This window comes from Nothobranchius furzeri, chromosome 6, assembly GCF_043380555.1.
Source record: "Nothobranchius furzeri strain GRZ-AD chromosome 6, NfurGRZ-RIMD1, whole genome shotgun sequence".
Taxonomy (NCBI): Eukaryota; Metazoa; Chordata; class Actinopteri; order Cyprinodontiformes; family Nothobranchiidae; genus Nothobranchius; species Nothobranchius furzeri.
The window spans coordinates 52,207,379-52,227,261 of record NC_091746.1 but is presented as its reverse complement, the minus strand read 5'-3'; the positions used below and the strand labels follow the sequence as shown (position 1 = coordinate 52,227,261).

The window sequence follows — 19,883 nt, the reverse complement described above, 5'->3', positions numbered from 1 at the left end:
TTTTGACAGCATTTTAATATTGAGTTTATTATTAATCCGGTGCTCTAATATACCCAATTTCTATTTTGTGCATGCGGATAAATAAGATGATCCCTTTAGCTGCATAGTACAATTCGCACATAAATGTGATAAAATGCTTAAAAATGCTGGACACAATAACAAAAACAAACAAATTCACAAAGAAGAAATATTATTTTCAGATGTGTCTCTAGATGTACATTTAGTATTTTAGTACTACTACTATAGTATTTTCTTTTTTGACAGTTTGACAAACATATACAACAGAAACAGTGCATTACAGGATCTAAAATACTTTACTGCATAGTCCTACAGCCTAATATGTATCATTTAAAACACATGCTATAAGATGTTAAATCTTAAGTACATTTTATTGTGATAAGCTAGTTATTTCACTTGTATGGAAGGCAAAAAGTGCTGCAATATGACAAATTCACAAATCATTAAATGCATTTTAACATCTTTATTTTATTAAATTCTAAAAAAAAGCTGTTAATAATTTAAAATTGTATTTATTAAACATGTCACTGTGTTTTATTTCTTTGCAAAAATAATTTATGTCGACTTTTCATGCCTTGCTGTTATTGTGATATTATTGTCTTGCTGATGACCCACAGTGACCGTTTGAACTAGTTAATGCTGCGCTGCAGCAAAGGCTTTAAACAGGTTCAATAAACATTTAAATATTCAGGCAGGTTTTTAACCATAACAGCATTTTTGCATAGGCCTACAAAATAAAATACATTTTTATTTATTAACAAAGAAAAAAAGGTTCCGTTTATAGCTCTGTGTGTTTTTGATACAATTATAAATTAGTTTGATTAAGTCATTTCCAGATTGATTTAATATTGACATAAAAATGACTAATTACAGTAATAGAGATTTACTTTTTTAATTTTCACACATTGACCCCCCTTAAGTCATGTAGCTTGTTTTTCTGCAAAGCTTTGTTTATTGCTGATCTGTTGCTGTTGATAATTTAATAAGCGTATATTTTTTTTAATTGCAGGTAAGCAAACTTAGTAGGCAAATGTTAGTAAGCCACTGTTGTGTGACATTCATCTTTTTTTCTTTATTTCAGTCTGAGAAACGTTGGTGCGGAGTTTGGACCCCTCAGTTCTCCTCATCCTGTGTCTGTCTGATCTGAACCGGAACAACCATCTCAGAGCTCGGGTTGCTGATGGACGTCCCAGCAACGGGAGCCTCGACAGACAGGACTCCACCGCTCAAAGATGAACTGATGTGCTGCAAATCCACCCCCTGTGGTAACCTACAGAGGGAAAATCAGCCAAAATGATATTTATAAGAATGTTGTGGGGACGTTCTCCTGTTGTTTTTGTCTATCTCTGCCTCTGATGTCACACATGTTTTTATGATGACATTTCACAGATGATTTCCTGACTGAAATGTGATCTGAGTCTAACTTACTTGTATTTACGAGTGAAGCACCTTGAAACTAGGCCATGCTTGTCCTGCCTCTCTTCGTGATTTCCTGCACACCATCACAGTTATTGTGAAAAACTAACAGAATGCAGAACCCACCATTTGTTATGATGAATCTACCTGAGATTTGCAGATAACCCTCCTTTGTCGTTATGGTGATGTCCTCTGGTGAGAAGTGATTGACGTCCAGGTTGACTTTCCAGCTGTTCTGTCCTGTCCGGATCTCCGACACTCCGCTTGTCAACTGTCTCAGAGTCTTAGGATCCAGCACCCCGGGGTTCTGACCCACAAACAGAGGCAGAAGGGGAGTTTGGGCGAAACCCGGCCAGGAGGAAGAAGCCAACCTCTTCTTCGCCCAGTCGAGCCAGTCCAGATCACTGGGCTCCAGGAAAGGAGGGAGCCCAAAATCTTGTGCAAAGATGTGGCTCGGCTGAGTCCAGTTTGGGAAGGGTTCCCAGCCCACATCTCGGCGGAAGATGGGACGGGATAAAGTCTTCTTTTGTTCATCCATGTCTTTTAAAGAATCGTCTCAGAGCGAAGGAGAGGGGTGTGTGGAGAGGAGAGCCTGGAGCTCCAGCCTGACAAACAAATGTGAGGACCAGAACACCATACAATGGAGCAGCTGTATTTATGGCTCTCATGCAGCAACAGATGAGGAGGAGGAGAAAGGAGGGAATCAGCCTAATGACACACTTTATGTATGCAGCTGATTCATTTAACACTTGAGTGGCAGAGAGTGGGATGTCAGAGGTGAGGGCAGTGTGATATACTCGCCGTTGCCCTGGGATGTGGACAGGCCAACACTAATTATTTGTGTTTATACCTCTTGCCTGTCTCTGCCGGGTAAGTGTTTTGAGAACGGCTCTGGAGGCAGCCGGTTCATTCAGCACTGGCCTCTGCAGTCTCGTCACATACTGGCGCTCTTTGTCTGCAAAAATTACAACCGTGCGTTATTTTGAGGGAACGTCACGTGCGTTTAAAGTCACACGCTAATCAAAAAATGTTTATTCCACTTTCTGAACTCAAGGTTAGAACTAGAAAGGGTGAATTAGCAGGGTAAACAAAACGAAATTGCTGAGTGTTTACGGCTAAAGGAGAGTGATGGATGTGTTCAAGTGGTGGAGAGGAATTTCACAGATGTGTGTTTGTGGGCAACAAGTTGTTCAGCTGATGAAGCAAGCATCTGAGTATAAATCAGTGCACATTCACAGCTTTATTAGCGAGGCAATGGCTCAGGAATACTCAGCTGTGCTCAAATATTTAATTAGAAAAACAGTGAATTGTTTATTTGTCTGAGTTTTATGGAAGTGAACCACCTTGTAACAAAAGAGTCCAGTGCTGTGAATAAAGATTTATTATTGACACATTTATTCTGTTTTTCCAGATCAAAAACTAAATTTCAGTGTTAGACAAAGATAACTTGAGAAAATACAGACTAGATGTATTAACAGAACAAAGTTATCAAGAGTAGAATAGCAGCAGATGAACAGGATGTAAGGATTTAGGATGGAGATTACCAAAATAAAACAGGAACTGCTATTAGGGCGTACAAAATAAAACAAAGTGCTTTGCTCAGCACATCCTATAGCTCCCAAGAGGTGTTGGAGAATGGGCAGAACTGCCACTACAAGCGTTTACTGACATCAATAATGACAAAACCTACCAATGTCTGATTTACTTTACTGATCCTGAAAGTTAACATGATTTTATTTCTACAAATTGAACACAGAAATAAGTGCAGGATGCTTTTAACTTTACTTTTTAGACAGAAAATTAATATAAGAAGCAGATTCACACATTTGTTTCCTTTTTTTAAAATGTAGGAACATTCTGTCATCTTTTTTCTTTCATGTGCACACTGAGGCAAAGCATTAAACAACATATCATTTTTTAAATCTTCTTGGACCAAAATGTTGCTTGTCCAGGATTCAACTCAGAGGACATCAATCGTCCCCTCTTCTTCTGACTCAGCAGTTTTTCTAAAGCACAGAGATGCAAAAATAATGTAACAAAACACTCTTACGTTTGTGCAAATCACCAAAAAGGATCAATAGACCTTTTCTTGATCTTTCCTTTTTGAATGAATAAGATTGCTAAATGTCCCAGTACTGTACCTTTTCTGTGTTTTGGAGTGCAGAACAATAGTTGTTATGATAACAATCAATGCCAAAACTCCAATCACTGAACCAGCCACAATTCCTGGAAGATTACCTGAAATATGACAATTAGTTCAACAGGAAGTTTCCAGTAGTGTCTAAGTTATGCATTTACATTAAAAGGGATTGATCATTTCATTTAGATTTTTTAACCTCTTTTACACGTTTAGTTGCACTTTAATTCAAAAGACATGACTTTAACTTAACTCTTCTGCAAAAAAAAAACAAACCTGTAGAATAAAACCCAAAACAGAGTTCTAGGTTCATTTATTTTAATGTCCATTCCACCGCATAACGTTTTATTTAATGTTGTCAATATCTGTGATTTTTTTAACATTTCAGATACTTAAAAAAGACATTACACTGTGTTTTCTTAAGTTATAATACTTCTACGCTTGATACAAACATGTTTATGAAGTTATTTGCATTAATTCCCTCTCACATAAAAAAATTTCTGCCATTTTATTCTTGACAATTTCAGCACCTTCCAGAATGAGCTGTTTCAGGGCTCTGTCACTTTAAGGAAACAAGCTGGAGCTGGCCACGACCGCTCATCCCCCGCACAGGCTGCTATAAGCTGAGAAGCTCCAATATCTGGAAGGGGCTCAGAATGGAGCTGCTGCTCCTCCAGCAGCACATGAGATGTGGTTCTATGCTAATTTCCTGTCTGTGACATTGCAAAAGGGGACTTTGTGAAACAGCTTATTTTAGTCACATCATTTGAAAAACCAAACACTGACTGATGGATGCTTTAAACCTTTAAGTGTTTATAGGGGCAGTAGGCAGCACAAAAGGATGCAAAAGGGGAGTTTTGCATGATATCCCCTTTAAATCCTCCAGAGAAGGATTCCTGCTGTGGTAACTTCTTCTCCAGCAGGAGGTGGCCTCTTTTTTGCATTTGTTTTTAAATAATAAATAAGTGTGTATATATATATATGTATATATATATATATACATATGGTTATTTTTTTGCTGTAGGCAAAAGTACTTATTTTTTTTTATTCCTAGTGATTTTAGATCTCTAATACCATTTGAGGCTGTTAATAGCTGTTAAATTGCTTTTCTAAATGCTACATTCTTCGTTTTTCAATTCAAAATCATTGAAATTCTGCAGTCCATGCAAAAAAATAAAATATATTTAGCTATAAATCAACTAAAAACAAAAGGAAAAAAAACTCTTAATGATGTTCGGAGACAAACATTTGGAATAAACATTCACATCAGCAGCTGCTCTGTCCTTGAAAAATATAATTCTCGGCTAAATTGGGACACTTTTTGGATTCACTGAAACTGAAAGTCTGATTTTGTACAGCTTCACTTGAGTCGCATCAACTGTTCTTGTTTCAATCTTCTTTCACTGCAGTAGCTTGTGAATGGGAATATATTCAACATCTTTCAGGAATCCAAAGGGTGCTTTAATATTTTCACAACAAGACTGGAGATGTCTACTGGTGAAAATGGAAAAACTAGAATATCCTGCAAAAGCCCATTTATTTCAGGAATTCATCATAGACTGAGAGACCATCTAAAGGCCCGGGAAGCATTTGCAATGGTTTTGGATTCATTAGCTGATCAGAGTGTGACACTTTGAGTCTAGAAGGGGACAGGGCCTTTCAGTCTATTGCCCCCAGACTTTGGAACAGTCTGCGTTCAAAGCCCCGTCTCTCTAACACTGTAGAGGTCTTTAAAAATCATCTAAAAACTCACCTTTTCATCCAGGTGTTCCCTCCCTAAATGTTCTAAAAGATGGCTTTGTTCGGGTTCACACCTTCACTTTGTTTTTACTCCTGATTTAATTTTCTACGTTTAACACGGCTATTGTTTTTCTGATGTTTTTATTGGTTAGTGGTATTTGCCCTGATCTTTTACTCAAGTTGTACAGCGCTTTGTGATTTATATCTGCAAAAGGTGCTCTATAAATAAACTTTTACTTACTTACTTACTTTACTAGAATATAGAACTTTTTCACAATATTCTAATTGTCTGAGATTTTGACATTTTGGGTTTTCATCAGCTGTAATCACAATTATAACAAAGGTTTGAAATATCTGACTTTGCATGTGATGATTCTATATCTCATTTCATCTTTTAAGTTGAGCTAACAAACTTCTGCGCCATTTTATAATTTTCCAGTTTCACCCACATGAGAGATGGATCTCCCTCACACTCAGAGATTTATTATTGCTCTTACTTTTTACAGTGAAATTCTTTGTTCCATCTTGTAAAACCCGTGATCTGTAACTTTTGTGTACTTCCATGCTTCGGAGCTGATTTGACGAATCAGATGACACACACGAAACCCACACTCACACACATTCAAAATCAACTTTTGTTGCCAGTGATTTGTTGATTTGTGCAGATCAAAGCTTTAATATTAATGATTTCATCAGGTTTTTCATACTAGAAACATGGCAGCTTGTGTCTTCTCCAGACCATTGCCCGTTCTTCTGACACAAGCGTACTGCTGATCCTCTCAGTGTGTAGCCCTCGTCACAGGAAAACTGGACTTTGGCTCCTTTTAAGTAGGTGGTCCCCAGCTTTTTCCCGTTATTTGGTGGTGGGATCCATCCACAGGATAACACTGCATGTTAAAAAAAACAATGTGATCACAAATTTGACTTGATGTTCTTTTTTAGCGGTTCTTTAAAACTGCTTACCAGGCTTTAGATCATTCACAAGAGAAATGTGACTCTGAAAAGAAACTCTGGTTGCATTTCCCATGGCTGGACTGCGACCTACAAGAATATCATACCTGCAGAACAATAAACAGGGTTAAATGGTAACACTTCCTTTTACAGTCCCTTAATTACTAAGTACTTACGTGGTAATTACGTAGTAAGTTAAAGTGTATTATTGTGCAATTAAAGTCTATAATTGTAATAAAGTCTAATTATTGTGTAAATCAGTATTTACTGGGAATGATTAATAAAAGTAAAAACTAGAATTGAACCAGAGATACATGGTAAAAACTGTTTAAGAACACAGAAACAATAATACACTTTAGCTTACTATGTAATTACCATGAAGGTACTTAGTAATTAGGGGACTGTAAAAGGAAGCATTACCAGATTAATAGTCTAAACCTGAACCTTTGAGATACAGAGTTCAGACACTTGCGTAGGCCACAATAGAAGGTGAAAGTAACGTCGGCCTTGGAGGAAGTTCAGATAGTTCTTAACACCAATGGTTCCACCACTGAACACTGTTCATTCTCGGTGTTGTTGAGCTTCTTTCCTCCAGCAAGTTGATGAAATTACTGATACAACATTTTGGCATTGTGAAGCATTAGCTCACTGCCTCAAACCAAAATAAGTCAATAATGACTTTTCATGCAGCCAGTTTTAGTTAATTCATCATGTTAACCTGCTGATCATAGTTTTAACTACAGCTAACTTTATTGTTACGGGCCTGTATTTGTGGGTTAAATGTTCCTATTTCTGTCAGATTCAGCTTTTTAAACTATTCAGCACAGTTTTAAATCAAGATGGGTGAGTCCATGAATGTGATGTGACGTACATCTGTCAGGATTTTCAAATCCTGGAGTTTTACCATCTCTTTTCTATCAGAAGCTAATGCAGTAGATTGGTGCTGGAGACTATTTACATGTTCAGCCTGCATGAAAAACTCAGAGTGAGCGATTATAATCAGAAATAAGAATTAAAAAATAGTTTTTCAGTGTTCCACACCTTTAAAGCAGACTTGTCTGTGATTTAGTTTAGTTTAGTTTAGTTTAGTTTAGTTTAGTTTAGTTTAGTTTAGTTTTCTACCTGCAGAACTGTGATCCGTGTCCAGAGCAGATCTGAGCAGCTTGATCAGAAAGCGGGTCATCTGGACTCTCAGGGACAGAAAACACTGGGACAAAACTGCTGTCATGTCTGGGTTTGTAGTAATAAGTGTTTAGAAGATATTCAGAGTCGTACGTGAACAATGCAGATGTGTTCAGCACCGCCCCTGTCAGATAAAAACAAGTTCCTGTTCACCAGTGAACCATCACACAGTAAATTCAAGTTCCTCTTACAGACTTCTTACAGCTCGCCCCGAAGTTGAACAGCTCCACTGGATCGCTTGGGTTCCCCACAAGCTGCCCACTGCTGGAGACCAGGTCGTCTTTGGCATCACCGTTCATCTTTCCCAACAGTCCCAGAGTTGAGTCCTTAAACCCCTCTGGCAGGAGGACAGTGGTCGTCATGGTTACGTCCCTCAGGCGCACTTCCACGCCAGCTCCAGATGGGAACATCACGGTCACGTTAGTGGAGGTCGGGGAAAACACGAACACACCTGCAGAATAATTGTTAAAGAGGAGAAGAAGAACAAATTGTGAGGAAAAGTATATATTCTTGAATCAAAACTGATTTAATTCTTGTTAGTATACTTTTTTTAAGTGTTACAGTGAGAAACGGAATGCTTTGTTGCTATTAAATTGGTGTAAGTTTTTTCTTCAGATCGACAAATTTTAACAATGGTCAAATTTCTGCGTGCCGACAGACAGAGAAGGCAATTGTTTGGGGCCCCCAGAGAGCCTACAAACTTTGAACCATTGAGGCAGGACTTTGTGCTTGTGTTACCATGACAACCTTGCAACGCCACCTACAATGTTGATGAGAATATTGTATTGCTGGTTAGTGGTTGTTTTTTGTTCTTAAAACTTTAACATGGCTGACCTTATGACCCCAGTGTGCGCTGGTAACAAAGTTCTACTGTAGTCCAAAACCAGAGCTTCATGTTTAGACCTTGTGCAAAGTTTCTGGGTGCAGAAGACTTTAGCACACAAAGATCCGGGATGATTTGGAGAAATTTTTTCTATGAGAAAAAAAGTCAAATAAAGTTAAATATGCTCAAAAGTCTCCAGAACAAGCTGAAGGTTTTCATAATTAAATGGCTGAAACCAGGACAGATGTGTGTGTGTGTACTTAGTTGCAGAAACCAAACTGAAAAAAAAAACTACAGAAAAAGCTGATTCAGCTGTCAATGCTAAAATTTTTTCCAAAAGAGACTCTGAAAGGGAAGAGAAAAGCACTTTTTTTTTTTATAAAATAAAGGTACAAAATTTAATTTCCTGCCAAACTGAGTAAAAGCAATAAAAAACTTTCCTTCACACATGTTTTCTTTAAACTGACAATGTGTAGTTTTTATTGTTAATCTCTGGGAATATCCAATATAAAATATTGATGCCCAGGGAACGATATTTGCGGTTTCATTACATATAACCATAAAAATCTGGTCTAAAATACATGGGAGTGGGTCTGGGGCCCAATCCCAACACTCGCACTGTGCCCCACGGTCTTCTGTGAAGTACACTTGGAGGAAGTGCACAGTACACAAGTGTGCAAATAATTGCAGCAATGAGAGAGGGAACATTGTGTAATCAACCACTGGGATGATGTTCACTGTGATACTTAAAAATAACTTTATTAACAACTTTCAAGCAAACAACAAAACAATTATTTTAAATAAACCTATTTTCATTGCTGTTTTGTCTAAAGGTTTCAGAATGTCAACTAATTGTCCTAAAATGAACTACTTTCATTAGAAAATACATATTTTCAGAAAAGGCACTTGAGCCAATTCTCCCGCAGCAATGGGTTCTGAACATGAGTTATTATTATACTGTATTGATGCATGGTTGTGTCAGAACCCAAGCCCCCGGACTGGCCTCTCCCAGCTAACTGGCCTCCATCTTGGACCACATTTCCCAGCATGCTCCTCGCGGGAACTCCCGGCATTCTCCCAGTCACACCCAAGCCTATATATGGAAGATGCCGCACCGGCTCTTCACTCAGTCATCGTTTCACTGAAACCCATGATCAGAGTTCTCTACCTAATAATCCAGACATCAAACATCCTTACCAGGCTCAACTCCCGTACCCAGTCGACCATCGTGACAGGTTGGATGAAGTGTGAATTAAGGGTAAAAAAAAGGGGCATGATCGACTTTCGCACTTGAGAATTGGGACACCCTACGCACTCACACCCTTGAACGGGATCAAGCAATTGAAGGGCGCAAGTGTGGAAGTGCAATGGAAGAGTATTGGGATTGGGCCCAAGTCTCTGGGTGATCCCCTATTACCCACCATTTTTCCTACTATGGGAGCCCGTGAGGACAAAATGAATAATCTCACCATGCAGGTCCATCCACGTTTGCTCAGTAAAGATGAGCGTTTGCTGATTTCGCAGCACTTCCAGGCCATCGTGTCCACTGACCAAACGAACTTCAATGACATCAGACGAAGATTCTCTCATGGCTACAGACGTCAACTTTGTAGCATTTATTGTATTTTCTAAAATATTAGATTGACTTAATTAGTGGTGAGGGGGATCTTTTATCCATCTGTGTGCTTGGACCAGCATCTCACCATCCACAGGTTCTGTTCTGCCTTGGATCTGCAGCTGTTTCTCGTCGGACGTGACCAAAGTGTATTCTCCTTTTCCATTGAATGAGTAGCTGGCGCCATCAAACGTCATAAAGTGTGGATCCCCAAACACCACCGCTGATGTTTAAAATAAGAAAAAATTAACAAAAAGTAAGAATCTGAAAAGCCGCAGGGGCGTAGTTAGCCTACCTGAGCTGGGAGCCTGGTAGCGCCTGCAGTCACTGGAGGGACGGTGTTTAAAGTAGTAGTGGCAGTTATCGGACCAGAGGCAGCAGTAATAAAAGCTGAGGACATCATAAACCCAGTGGGACTGTCCTGGAATCCGAGGGGGCTTCTTGTAGGGAGGGGACCCCCAGTCGTGAGCTCGGTCTGGAGTGCTACCCCCAATTGAGTCAGCTGTCAGAACCTGAGCACCAGTGCTGTCGTAACAACACTGCTGTCCAGCTGCATATTTAGGACTGGAAATAAACAGTTATGCTTAAGAGGTTGTGTTTTAGAACGCCTGAAGGAGGTTCCAAATATGTTTGGATAAGTGTTATGGACATTTTATATTTCATTACCTCAGTCCTATTTACAGATCTATTAACTGAATGTCCTGAAAGCATTCACACACACACACACACACACACACACACACACACACACACACACACACACACACACACACACACACACACACACACACACATTCTTGTCCTCCCATACACACACACACACACTCTCTCCCACACATGATCCACTCCCATTCCTCTCTTATCTCTCTGTTTAAATAAACTCTGTGACCAGCTGTTCAGGGCACTTGACACTAAATCATGATTTGGTTGTATTTCTCCTTTATTGATTCTTCTCTCTCTCTCTCTAGCTGCAGGAAATGGGTTTATTGGTAAACATATTGATAAAATCCATGACAATAAGTGTGGTTAATATTTACTATTATTATTTTCCCCTCATTCACAGACTTTCGGAGACAAAAAGCCAAATGTGGGAAAAGCCACAAGTGACCAATACGCCCCCTAGTGTCTGGCTGCATTTAAAGCTTTTAGTCCTGCCAAATTAGACCTTTTCTTGACTTAAAAAAAAACATTTTTGATGGGAAATGTCAAGTGTTGGTTTTTGTTGATTCAAGTGTTGCTTATTTTTCTGCCATTTGTTCAAATGTTATTTTTCCTATCTATGTTAACTTTTTTCATGCTTAAATAAAACACCATGATTGTGTGTGGGGGAGTAAGCAGGACGATCCTAAGTGCAAAGACTGGACCCAATATGTGCTACATTCATTTATATTATCTTTTATATACTTTTCTATAAACTGATCTGCATAACAGGGCAGCAGAAGCTCAGGTGGTAGAGCGGGTTGCCTCATGATCGGAGGCTCATGGGTTCGGTTCCAGCTCCCGCCAGGGGTATCCTGCTGTTGTGTCCTTGGGCAAGACACTTCACCCAACTTGCCTGTGTTAGTAGTGGTCAGAGGGACCGACGGCGCCAAATGGCAGCCTCGCCTCTGTCAGACCTCCCCAGGGCGGCTGTGGCTACAAGTAGCTTACCATCACTAGCAGTGTGTGAATGTGAGAGTGTGTGAAAGTGTCTTTGGGTGTCTTGAAAAGCGCTACATAAGTTCAATGCATTATTATTATTATTATTATTATTATTATTATTATTATTATTATTATTATTATTGTTATAACAAATGTAACACTTCAAACTTAAAAATGAATATCTCATGGAGTAAATAAATGTTTAGTTGTGAGGGACAAGGTTTTGTTAGACTCACCTGGCTTGTATAGCCCTCACACAGTGAACACTCCCAGGATGGTAGGTGCATACACTCCCTTTCTCTATATCACAGCCATAATCAGTCTGAGGACAGAAGGGCAGATCTACTCTTACTGACCATTAATATGACCATTTGATGTGTCAAATAAACATCTCACCCTTAAAAGCCTACAATATAAAATAATTAGTTATGACAAAAGATCTAATTGGAACCTAACTTTCAAAACAAACACGTTTATAAGTATCTGTTTTATTGCTAAATGTAATTAAACAATAACAATTACATAAATATAATCAAACAATAATGTAATAATATGATAAAAAGTAAATTACTGTAATTAATTATTAACTAATTTAATGTGACAATATAACAGTAATAAAAAATTTAATTGGCTCTTTCCACCTCTACCAGGGGGTAATTGACATGAATAGGACTGGATAGAAGTCTAGAAGTGATTGGATGCAACATCATGTGTGTTTGTTAAACGGACTTGGCCTTGATGCTACGAAGATTAGCTGCATCTAAATGTTATAGTCCAAAACCCACACAGTTAGCATCCACAGCTTGACAAAAGTGAACTATAGAGCCAAACATGTGGATCCGCTTCCTACAGAAATAACTTTGTGACTTTGAACTGTAAAGACCACCATCAAGTCATCATAAAAAGCTACAATTAGAAGAACTCTTCTTGACTTTAAACAGGTGACTAAAAACTATTAACTAAGGAACTAAATCATGGGATGTTATAACTCATAAATTAAGGCTGGGCAGCTAATTAAAGATCTCTGTCTCTTATTATGCTTTAATTCAACTTAATAAATCAAGTCAGTTTATTTATATAGTACAAATTCACTACAAGACACTACACCACAAGCTTGACTCTCCCATTTTCCAGTTCCTTGGATGAGAAGTGAAACGTCTTCAAGAAGCCAAAGAATTCCAGTTGCCTTCATTTGAACCCTTTTGGATTACCATGCCCTGGATGGCTGAGAACCTTCACCAGCATATTGCAAGTGTTTTCTCAAAGCACTTCACAAAGTAAATACTCCAGTTGAACCTACTTAGTGCATTGAGTTCAGTTCATTATGTCAATCAGTTAAAAGTTTCCTAAATAAGGAAACCCAGCAGATCGCAGAGTCACTGACTTGTCCAAGACTGTACAGCAATCCTCACACTAAGCAAGCATGTGGCGACAGTGGAAAGGAAAACTCCCCTTTAACAGGAAGAAACCTCCAACAGAACCTGGCTCAGTATGAGTGGTCATCTGCCACGACTCACTGGGGTTTTGAGAAGACAGAGCACACACACACACACACACACACACACGCACACACAAACACACACACACACACACACACACACACAAACACACACACACACACTGGCCTGACTTGCCTGTCTATTCTACACAGAGGATGAGTCTGGATAGACAGAGGGCACCATGAGGGGCGGGACCAGCCAGCTCAAAAATAACCAATCAGAAAAAAAGCGGAAATGACAACTGCATCACGCAACACTTAACTGTAGTCAAAGATGGTCTCTGGCGATGGTGCAAACATCTATCTTTAGAAGAAAGGCTTTTAGCACTTCCTTTTGTTGTGGTTTAAAGACATGGGTTACTTGAATGGGAGTGTTAGCAGGCTCTTTGCTTCCCACAAGGACGCAATGGCATGGCTGGCCAGGCTAGTGTTTCTTTGGCTGCATACAATGCAATTTCTCAGTGGAGATTCCATTTCTGAACAAAATGTACTTTTTTGACTTTATCTGAGTAAATATGTAATTAATTAAACAGGTGAACTAGTATGCTGGGGGTACATTCTGCTTGGGACTTTAACGCTCATGTGGGCAGCGACAGTGAGACCTGGAGTGGTGCGGTGGTGAGGAACGACCCCCCGATCTGAATTTGAGCGGTGTTTTGTTATTGGGCTTCTGTGCTCAACATGGATTGTCCATAATGAACATCATGTTGAGACATAAAGGTATCCATATGTGCTCTTGGCAACAGAGTACCTTAAGGCGCAGCTCAATGATCGACCTGGTTGTCATTTCATCACATCTGCGGCTGCATGTCTTGGACACTCGGGTGAAGAGAGGGGCAAAGCTGTCAACTGACCCCTACCTGGTGGTGAGTTGGCTTTGATGGTAGTGGAGGATGCCGGTCAGACCTGACAGGCCCAAACGTATTGGAAGAGTCTACTGGGAACGTCTGGTGGAGTCTCCTGTCAGAAAAAGATTCAATTCTCACCTCCAACAGAACTTCCAAACTGTTCCGGGGGGGGGGGGGGGGGGGGGGGGCATTGAGACTCCAGAGGCAACTGATAGGTATGGACAGGCCACGTGCAATGCTGCTTGGGTAGTCACGGAGGCAAAAACCCGAGCTGTAGGGAATTTGGTGAGACCATCGAGAAAGACTTCTACACTGCTTCGAGGACATTCTGGTCCACCATTCGGTGCCTCAGGAGGGAAAAGCAGTGCACTACTAGCATTATTTATAGTGGGGATGATACGCTGCTGACCTCTACTCGGGAAGTTGTAGATCAATGGGCGGACTTCTTTGAAGCCCTCAGTCCCACTGGCACATTTTCCAGTGAGGAAGCAGAGTCCGGGAAATTGGCGTTGGGATCTCCGATCTGTGGTACTGAGGTCACTGAAGTGGTCAAAAAGCTCCTCAGTGGCAAGTATGAAGGGGTGGATAAGATCTGTCCAGAGTTCCTTAAGGCTCTGGATGTTGTAGGACTGTGTTGGTTGACATGGTTCAGTAGTATTGCGTGGACATCGGGGGCAGTCCCACTGGATTGGCAGACCCGGGTCATGATCCCCCTATTTAATGAGGGGACTGCAGAATGTGTTCCAACTACAAACGGATCACACTCCTGAGCCTCCCTGCTAAAGTCTATTCAGGGGTTCTGGAGAGGAGGGTCCAACGGATTGTAGAACCTCTGACTCAGGAGGAACAGTGTGGTTTTCGTACTGTCCGTAGAGCACTAGACCAGCTCTATACCCTTATAGGGATCCTTTAGGGTGTGTGGGAGTTTGCCCAACCATTCTACATGTGTTTTGTAGATTCAGAGAAAGCATTTGATCGTGTCCCTCGGGGGTACTTCGGAAGTATGGGGTACCAGGCCCTCTGATATTGGCTGTTAGGTCCCTGTATGACCAGTGTCAGAGCTTGGTCTGCATTGCCACCAGTAAAGCCTGATTCGTGCTTCTCCATCAGCTCCGCAAGGGACAGACACGCACGGATTGATGGAAGCTTTTTGCTCTCATGTTTCTCCGTCTCCTGGGGAGTGTTGCAAAGCAATTGCCTGGCAGGACAACAGAGGGTGTAGCGCTGTTCTGTGGTACCCTGTCATTTATCGGTCCAGGATAGTGTGTTTATATTGTGTTTTTTGTATGTAAGAGACTTTTTAACACAGACAAATTTGTTTCTCATCCTCCTCCACCTTTTGATGCGCTCACCACCTCTAAACCCTCGTTTCCTGTCATTTCCATCCACAGATAAAACGCTTGCTGCGCATCTTTTCACTCCTCCAGTCACAGGGAATTAAACGTTCATGTTTTTAGAGTTTTTTCGCGAGGTATTCTTTAAGCTGCTCCGTGTCTGCTGCTAGTTATCCTCGGCTCTTTTTATGTTTTTGAGGGAGCAATGGCGGCGGTGTAGACGACAGCGGCATCCCTGACCAATCACAAGCTTGTGTTGTCCGTCTCGACTGACGGATGTTTAGAAAAGAGAGCTCGACTCCATCCGTCCTTGCGGAGCTCTCCAGCAGACCCGCAAGGACGTTGCGTGTCTCTGCACTGACGCATACGGAGAAGCATGAATCAGGCTTAAGTTGAGCTCATTTTCTGTGAGAGTTGGACTCTGCCCAGAATGCCTTTTGTCACAGATTCTGTTCATGACTTTTATGGACAGAATTTCTAGGCACAGCCATGGTTTTGAGGGGATCCGTTCTAGTGACCTGAGGATCAGGTCTCTGCTTTTTGCAGATGATGTCGTCCTGTTGGCTTCATCAAAATGTGACCGCCGGCTCTCACTAGAGCGGTTTGCAGCCAAGTGTGACGCAGCTGGGGTGAGAATCAGCTTCTCTAATCCCGGACCATGGTCTTAGGTCAGAAAAGGGTAGAAGGCCTTCTCAGGGTCAGGGATGAGGTCCTGCCCCAAGTGGAGGAGTTTAAGTATCTCGGGGTCTTGTTCACGAGTGAGGGAAAGATGGAGCGTGAGATCGATAGACGGATTGGTGCTGCATCTGCAGTGATGCAGGCATTGTATCAATGTGTCGTGGTAAAGAGAGAGCTACGCCGGGAAGCAAAGCGTTTGATGTCGATTTACATTCCTACCGTTACCTATGGCCACAAGATTTGGGTAGTGGCGGAAAGAATGAGATCGCGTATACAAGCGGCCAAAATGAGTTTTCTTTACAAGGTGTCTGGGCTCTTCCTTAGAGATAGGGTGAGAAGCTTGGTTTTCCAGGAGCTGTTGGAAGTAGGCCCGCTGCTCCTCCACATCCAGAGGAACGAGTTGATGTGGCTCTGGCATCTAGGTAGGATGTCTCCTGAATGCCTCCCTGGTGAGGTTTTCCAGGCACATTCAACTGGCAGAAGAACTGAAGGAAAACCCAGGACACACTGGAGGAACTATGTCTCTCTTGGCTGGCAAGAGAACACCTTAGGATTTCTTCAGAGGAGCTGGCTCAATAAGCTGGGGAGAAGGAAGGCTGGGCCTCCCCGCTTAGGCTACTGCCCCCACGACCTGACTTCAGATAAGCGGACAAAAATGGATGAGATGGATGGACGAAGGTGAACTACTAGTAGCACTTTTCATGTTAAAAAAAGTAATATTACGAAAGGGAGAATGTTTAGTGGTTGACAGTTGTGAGTCACCAAACGATAATTGCTTTGTTATTCTAAAATAGAAAAGTCAATGAAGACCTTGTTCTGACAAGTTTCAAATGTATCATCTGTCACACCTCATTTGTATAATTTTTATAGATCATCTTGGTTTTTTAAAAATATTTGTTTGTGGGGCAACTTTCTCCAATTACAGTGGCTTGGTTGCGAGGAAACACAGCCAAATCTAATGTTTTCTCCTCCTCTCACCTACATGAAACCTCCCTGTGTCTGCTCTAGCTTGAGCCAGTGTGCAGGGACAATCGATGATCTCACTGAGGAAGTTGGGAAGCTGATTTTCCATCTGGTCCCAGGATAAACATTTCTCCAGGGACCAAACTGCTGAGTCATGCCTGAACTTTTCCTCCAGATGCCAGGCCAGAGCGTGATCCTCGGTCCACGCCGCTTGAACGTTCCTATATAAAACACACATTTAACCTCTTTCTACACACATAGTGGTCATTTTACTTCTTGGGAAAAGGGTCTTCTCTGACATACCTCATACCATCAGGGTAAACACTGGAGCTGATGCGAAGAGAACCAAGTTCCCAACTTGAAAAGCTGCTTTCTGCTGGTTTGGGCATGAAACTAAAAGAGCCGCTGTTGGGTTGATCCTTTGCAAGTGAATACAAATACAACCATTCCCCCAGCCAGTGCTCTGAATATGGCTCTCCTGTAGAAAAATATAACGTTTTCCTGAATGAATGCAATCACTTCATCTCTGAGGTGTTTACATTTTCCTCACCTGTCTCTCTGTAACCCCAGAGCTCTATGTTGACCTTCTCAGCATTCACTAGAGATGTGTCCCATGTCATCTGAAGAAGGCCTCCAACGTTCGGCGTGCCATAATACTGCCACTTTGTTGAATTCACCAGAACAGCTTTTAATCGGGAATCCAGCTTCCCTGTGTGAACTGGAGCAGCGCAGGAATCCAATTAACAAACCGGAAGAGTTTCCAGTTGCATTCAGGCATCTTACCTGAGAACCAGGCTCCAGCTCTGTTAAATGTAGTTCCGTTATCTGAGGAGATGTGCAGAGGAACCCAACCTGTTTCGTACAACAGTGGGGAGATGCAGTGACCTCGTCCATGTGCATCCACGTACCCCTCAGTGGTAACGGTATTGTCAAACCTGATGTAGATAGCACAAAGGTGAGGTTCCCTGAACCAGTCAGAACTTGAATCTTGAGGAGTAGAACAGATACTTGCCTACAAACAATCTGAGAACTCCTGTTGAAAACTGCATGGAGGACAACAAAGTCCGTTCCACCGAAGATGGAGCCAGAGTACGGATATGTGTCCACACAGAAGTCTCTGTAGTCAGAGCAGCAATTCTTCAGAGACGAACACGTTGGAAGGCATGAACATGACGAAGGTTTTTTACCACAGTTTTCTTCACATGTTTGTCCTGTACAAAGCAAAGAAGCAGAGATACTGAGAGATAATTAAAGAGGGGCCGTACACCATCAGAAAGTGTAACTCCATCCCTAGTCAAGATTTGAAAAATGCTGTGAAAGTGGGCGTTGCCAGGAGGCACAGAGTGGCATGGCCAAGTGAATTTCCATCCTGGGAGGGAGGGGGAGTGGGAGGAGACTGTACCGATGTACCAGCTCCAGGCAATCACAAATTTAAAATGCAGTAGCCTCTGTTCTGCCACAGGGGGCAGCACTAAGATGTTTTTAGACCTAGATTCTAGATTTAGTCAAGTTTACACAAACGTGTCAAAAATGCACAGAAACAGAAAGATTGCATTTGTAAAGACTCAATTGTACATTTTATAAGCAAAAAAAAAAGTTATTTTGGGGTTTAGTTAGTCTTTAATTAATTCATTTTTCTTGTTTAGAACTTTATATCCTCCTAACCCACACCCTGGTAAGGTCTACCGGGTCACCTCAACTTGACAAACAGATGTCATTAAAACTGTTCAAACAGATTTGGCTCAGAACGTAAAAATCAAGTATTTTTCTTTAGCAGGAATTGGGTCAGTGAAACCCTTCTAAATAAAAATATTAGTTCAGTTTAGTTTAATTTAGTTTAGTTTTACTGAACAAGGACAGCACAAAATACATTGTTACATGTAAAGGCAATGCAATCGTTGTTTTCTACAGAGGTTTTCTAGCCAGAGGCTAATTTGCACACCTGGACCTTGGTTGGACTTTTAGAGACAATCAAATAACTGCATTTATGACATTTATCACCACACACACACACACACACACACACACACACACACACACACACACACACACACACACACACAAACACACAATCAATGCAAATAAATAAGTTGCTGATCGTAACATCAGTGTTCACAAGTTTTATTTTGTTTATTGGGTTTATTAAATCAACTAACATAGTTGAGCCTTTGTTTATGAGCATTTTTTTAGTTCTAAATGTAATTACTGAATATTTCAAAGTGTTTCATGACACTTTTGTTTGAAAATTTAGCAGAAATATGAGCAACAAGAACAATTATGAGCTAGAACATGGAAAGTTGTATTACTTATTTGAAATGTTTGCAAAGTTCACGCTGCGTATCTTCAAGGAAGTCTAAAGGAGACACAGACTTTGTCTTTAGTATGTGTCCTAGAGCAGGACGCAGAGAAAAAGAGCTGGGTTTAGGTTTAAAAACAAAGAGAAGTTCAATGTGTACATGAAATAATAATAACAATAATGATAATAAAATCTGCCTTTTATCTTTAACGTTGCCAGAAAATGTGCTTATTTGCACAAAAGTGAGCAGATCATACTTTATTTTTTATTAATGTTCTGTATGTTTTATGACTACATTTTGTGTTCAAATGCATTTAACTTTAAGTTCTGTTTAAAACTCAAATGACTGAAGGACTTAGTCCTGAATCACATCTGAGACCGTTATGTTTACTGATCAGAATAAAGTTGGAGATACTTGCCTGAAGTCCTGCTGACAAATAAAATCACAAGCATAAATTTTAAAGCAACCAGTCCTCTCATTCTGGCAGAATTCAGCTGCTTCTATAAGTTTCTTACGCCGCTGCTCTGGTCAGCTTTTTTTCTTCTAAACCTTGGACCTTTATGCTTAATCAGTAACCAGCGTCTTCATTATCAGTGTTCAGCTTACGTGTCAAACTCTAATCTGTGACAAATGTTTAATTTCCATGAAATCCACATAATTTCCTCTTTATCTTTACATCAAGAAAACAATGTGGAAATATTGAACCTTAAATTCATTCAAGAAAGACAAATTAAGAACCAAA

General features: G+C 40.7%; 2 protein-coding genes across 3 annotated transcripts; both read right to left on the bottom strand.

Annotated features, from left to right (window-relative positions):
- Positions 1-173: 173 nt before the first annotated feature.
- LOC107373577 (heat shock protein beta-1) lies at positions 174-2,586 on the bottom strand. Its single transcript, XM_015941705.3, has 3 exons — positions 1,582-2,586; positions 1,447-1,510; positions 174-1,288 (listed from the first exon to the last, which is right to left on the bottom strand). The coding sequence occupies exons 1-3, from the start codon at positions 1,970-1,972 to the stop codon at positions 1,132-1,134; spliced, it is 612 nt and encodes a 203-aa protein (XP_015797191.3). The 5' UTR covers positions 1,973-2,586; the 3' UTR covers positions 174-1,131.
- Positions 2,587-2,812: 226 nt separating this feature from the next.
- On the bottom strand, positions 2,813-19,685 carry LOC107373559 (sushi domain-containing protein 2). 2 transcript variants are annotated; one of them, XM_015941683.3, is made up of 16 exons: positions 19,560-19,685; positions 17,857-18,055; positions 17,628-17,779; positions 17,395-17,562; positions 17,148-17,322; positions 16,864-17,065; positions 11,760-11,845; positions 10,178-10,446; positions 9,971-10,105; positions 9,737-9,895; positions 7,647-7,895; positions 7,385-7,568; positions 6,275-6,369; positions 6,019-6,198; positions 3,576-3,672; positions 2,813-3,440 (listed from the first exon to the last, which is right to left on the bottom strand). In XM_015941683.3, the coding sequence occupies exons 1-16, from the start codon at positions 19,618-19,620 to the stop codon at positions 3,395-3,397; spliced, it is 2,457 nt and encodes an 818-aa protein (XP_015797169.3). In that variant the 5' UTR covers positions 19,621-19,685; the 3' UTR covers positions 2,813-3,394. The 2 variants fall into 2 exon arrangements, with proteins under 2 accessions (XP_015797169.3, XP_054600287.2); XM_054744312.2 differs by having other exon boundaries at positions 10,178-10,365.
- Positions 19,686-19,883: the final 198 nt, after the last annotated feature.